Source organism: Delphinapterus leucas, chromosome X (genome assembly GCF_059928025.1).
Source record: "Delphinapterus leucas isolate spDelLeu-1000000601 "Yukka" chromosome X, BTC_Dleu_Yukka2, whole genome shotgun sequence".
NCBI lineage: Eukaryota > Metazoa > Chordata > Mammalia > Artiodactyla > Monodontidae > Delphinapterus > Delphinapterus leucas.
Window position 1 is genome coordinate 93193771 of NC_143150.1, and position 4460 is coordinate 93198230.

At 45.2% G+C, this 4460-nt stretch overlaps 1 protein-coding gene across 1 annotated transcript; it reads right to left on the minus strand.

Annotated features, from left to right (window-relative positions):
- Positions 1-1128: 1128 nt before the first annotated feature.
- Positions 1129-1941, minus strand: DUSP21 (dual specificity phosphatase 21). The gene is given in 3 exon segments (XM_022556422.2): positions 1129-1228; positions 1230-1722; positions 1724-1941. Coding segments are annotated over 3 exon segments (567 nt in total). The 5' UTR covers positions 1762-1941; the 3' UTR covers positions 1129-1192.
- Positions 1942-4460: the final 2519 nt, after the last annotated feature.

A 4460-nucleotide genomic window follows, 5' to 3' on the forward strand; every position in this document is an offset into this window, starting at 1 on the left:
TGGATTAAATACAATGACACAATAGGATCGCTGAAAAGGCTCTAAATGTAGGCCTCCTCTGAGGTAGGGTCCAAAAGAACCTTAGACCATTTGTTTTTATAGACAGGATGATTTTTTAGAAGAGCGCTGTGTAGACAACAAAGGGCTGTATACAGATGGGGGAAAGGCCGCTGTGAGGATGGATGTGCTGACCCCCAACCAGCAGGGCTAAAGATTATCCTTAATAACAAGAGCAGCCCTTTCCTCTAAGCAGGAAACCATTCACCTGCTAGGTCCCATGCTAAGGAATCTAATCCTCACAGCAACCCTGGGAGAGACAGGCTCCCACTGCTTTGACAGGTAAGGAAATGGAGCCTCTGAGAGGCCCCAGTTACAATGGGAGGAGGTGACAGAGCCAGTCCTGGCCAGCAGCTCCAGCCTACCATGCCAAGGCCCACGAGAGCAACGGAGGCCTTGTGTCAGGCGGGCTCTCTCTCTTAGCAAGTGCCCTGGAGAAGGGGATTAATGTTCCTTTTTCACAAAGGCTGGTGGGTATTGCTGAGGGCAACCCAAGACCTTGCCATTTAGTACAGCACTGGAAAAAATATTTTTGAACTTTATATAGTGGAACTGTTTTTTTTTGAAAACTATTTAACATGTAAATCTAATCTAGAAAATCAGAGTTGGGTCACTGTGGTTGAAGGTGGGGTCAGGGGTGGCCTGAGGCTCCCCCAGGACTCCCAGAGAACCCCAAGAAGGCCACTTATCCAGTAGGTTGGCACTTACTGTAAGAAGCACACAGTGGGTACCACGATGTCTAAGCCTCTGGCTTTGGATTGGGAAGAACCAGGTGGGATTGGGGCGCTGGGTGGGTGGGAGGAGCGGCTGCGGGTGACTCACCCCTGGGTTAGTAGTCTGCTCCGGCAGGTCCCAGGGTTCAGGTCCATCTGAGCTAGGCACCACCTTCGGCACCCTCCTCTCTTGCCAGGCCGCAGCAGCCATGCCGTGCCGCTCACAGGATAAGAAACATTGTCACCATTTTACTTTTAATGAATTTTATTCTTTAAAGATAAGGCATACTAAGCTAAAAACTCCCCCTGCCCTTTTTGCTTGCCCTTCTAAAAGGTGGTTTCTAGTTCCTTTACCAACAAAAGTTCAACGTTCAATGTTGATATAGGATTTGCAGCAGATGTCAGGGGCTGACCGGGACGGCTCACATCGGCATCATCAAACAGACGTCTTTCTCGTTAGATGTCCGGAATCATACCCACCGGGGAACTGATCATGTGAGCGGTGTTCTTACTAAACAGCTTGAATTCATGATGGATAAGCTGTTCCCAAAAGCCGATGTTGGGCCGGATGATGGGGCGGCATGACTTGGTCCACGTGTAGGCGTCCAGCAGCGACATGGAGTGGTACTTCATGAGGCACGCGAGGCAGAGAGCGGCAGAGCGGCTCACCCCGGCGGCGCAGTGCAGCAGCGTTCGGCCCTGCTTCATGTCCACGCTGTGGATGTGATCTGCAACAGGGTCAAAAAAGTCGTAGAGGTGCGAGGTGGGAGCATCTACCACCGGCACGTGTACGTACTGGATGTCTTTGAAGAACGTGTTGGCCACCTCTGCCGACACGTTGATGACTGTCGTGATGTGGTTGGTAGACAGCATGAGTTCATTGTTGGCTGCCACCCCATTGCTGATGTATAGACTGCTGGTTATCTGGGAGAGGCCATGGACAGAGCGCTCTGACAGCCTGAGCCAGAAGGGGACACGGGGGTGTTGTCATCAAGGTGGCGGGACAGTGGTCTCTCCTGGCTGCTTTGGGGCACCACTCCTGGGAGCGAGTTCAGGAAGCAGCAGCTCGGTGGAGTCTCTTGGAGAGGGTCTGGGGGACAGTATACCAGTCATAGGTCACCACCCCGTCTCCACCCCGAACCCCCACCCCCCCAACCCCCGCCGCCCTGCGCGGGAGTCACAGGCCCCCACTGCCCTTCCCACTGGTTTCCATGGCAATGGCAGCTCGCTACAGGGAGGACTTGGCCGCAGAGCCGGGTCTTCAGAGAAACCCCAGATCTCTCTTCTTTTTATCTTTCTTCATAGTCATTTATTTTCCGAGCCCGAATTCTCATCTGTCTTGATGTTTTAAAATGTTCTGTTACCAGATAGCTATTTTATGCTTCAGTTTTTGGATCACACTGAACTCAGTATCTATGAATGCTTCTATTTTATTGGTGTTGAAGAGCAGGGCTTACACTTTTTCTACAAAGTAACAGTATCATATTTTTACACTGGGGCACAGCATTTGGCTCATGTGATATGCTAATCTTTATAAAACTGCAGCGAGATAGGGGTTTGGTTGGGCTTGGTGAGCTAGCCTGATACTTCTTTGTTGATTGTAGCCATAGAATTATTTTCCTGCTCACAGACACGTCAGGACTGTTTCTAAGGGAACATTGCTGATATATAGCCCTTTATCTATCATGAAGTTGGCCTGTGGTGAACAATTGTGACCAATTTAGCTGTGTCACTGTCCATTTGCGCATACAGCCCAAATGATTTATCACTTGATTCTACTTTATTACATGAAACAACAGCTCAAATTTTCTTGTCTACTTTCTCCAAAAAGAATGCCCACATGCTTTGTAAGCTACAAGTCATTTTGACCGCCACCAGTGGTTTCTAACCAGTAATGTTAAAAATTCTGGAGCCAGTCAATGCTACATCATAACTGGGCCAAAAATAGATTTTTAAAATGCTCCCTGAGATTTGCATTTCCTCTCAGCTAAGATTTTTGTAGAATTTGACTGAAGATTCGAAACAACTATAACCTAAAACTAACAAATTCTTTCACAGAGCAGCTCAGAGACTCATCACTTCCCCATCACTCCTTGTCATCTTGGGGTTGTGTGCAAAGGTGTGCTCCTTAAATTTTAAAAATGTAGTAAAATTAGGAACTTCCCTGGCAGTCCAGTGGTTAGGACTCAATGCTTTCACTACAGTGGCCCCGGGTTCAATCCCTGGTCAGGGAACTAAGATCCCACAAGCCACGCGGCACAGCCAAAAAATATATATATATATATATATATATATAGTAAAATTAACCAAAATAAATCCATACACTATTCTCAAAGACAAGCATGGTTCATATTAAATAGATTCATGTATTTTTCCAGCCAATGTTCTGTGATGCCCTTTCATCTGAGGGATTTTGGATGTCTTAAAACTCCACTGTAGGACTTCTCCTGGGTGGATGAGAAGATGTTTCTTCCTCCTGAGTCTGGAAATTGGTCACTTTCAGACTTCCACTTATCTCTACTTTTCCTTGTTATTTAGGGGGAAACATGTACAAGGGACTTGCTGAAGAACACACTCTCTTCCTGACACTGGGAAAAGACCCTGGGTGTCATGAACTAGTTAACACTCAGATTTCTCAATTCAGTAGTCAAGGCCCTTTCCTCTCTGATCTAAGCCTGCCTTTCCGATCTCATTCATTCATTTACTCACCAAGTTTTTATTAAGAATCTATTGTGTGCTAGGCATTTTCACTTATGTAAATCTTCAGTTCTGACCAAACAAATCAAATGTTCTTGGTAATTGCAACATATACATTCCTGCTTCCTTACCTTTGCTCATGCCACTCCTCTCCCATGAGATAAGGCTCTTGCTCCTTCTTGCTTACTGAATCCTTTCCAAGCCTCAAGAATCAGCTCTATTAATTTTTTTAAAAAAGCATCAGCTGAGCATCCAGTCGGTGTCAGGTACAGTTCTAGCATTGTGTAGATCCAACACAACACACACAGGCCCAGATATCAAAGAGCTTACAGTTTAGTCAGAGAGATACATAATCATGAAAGAGTCTGGAAGAGAGGGTGATTCATTGTTTTATGTGTGTCTGTGCTCGGGGACGGGGGCAGCCAGGAGGGATATCATGAAAGGCTTCACAGAAAACATGACCTGGAACAAAGCTTTTTGTTCATTTGTTTGTTTTTATTATTTATTCTGTCCAAGTTTTTGTTTTGAAATATTTCAAACCTACAGCAAAGATGAAGAATAGAATAATGTGCACCTGTGTACCCTTCACCTGTAATTTCTCTATTGTCAACACTTGCCATCGCATTTCCTTTTTCTCTCTATTTAGATATACAAACACACATATTTATCTGTTTACTTGTTTCTTTTTGCTGAACCACTGCTAACTGCAGATATAGCAACACTTTAGCCCTTTCAAGGCGTCCTAAGAACAAGGGCACTCTCCTCCGTAACCACAATACAATGACTGTACTCAGGAAATTTAACATTGACCCAACTTTATTATCTAATATATAATCCATATTCAAAATTCACCAGTCCTCCAAATAATGTTATTTGTAGCTGTTTTTTTCCCTTTGATCCAGGATGGAATCAAGGATCACACATTGCATTTAGTTGTCATGCTTCTTGAGCATCTTTTAATTTGGAACCATTTCTGAGCCTTTTGTTTTGCTT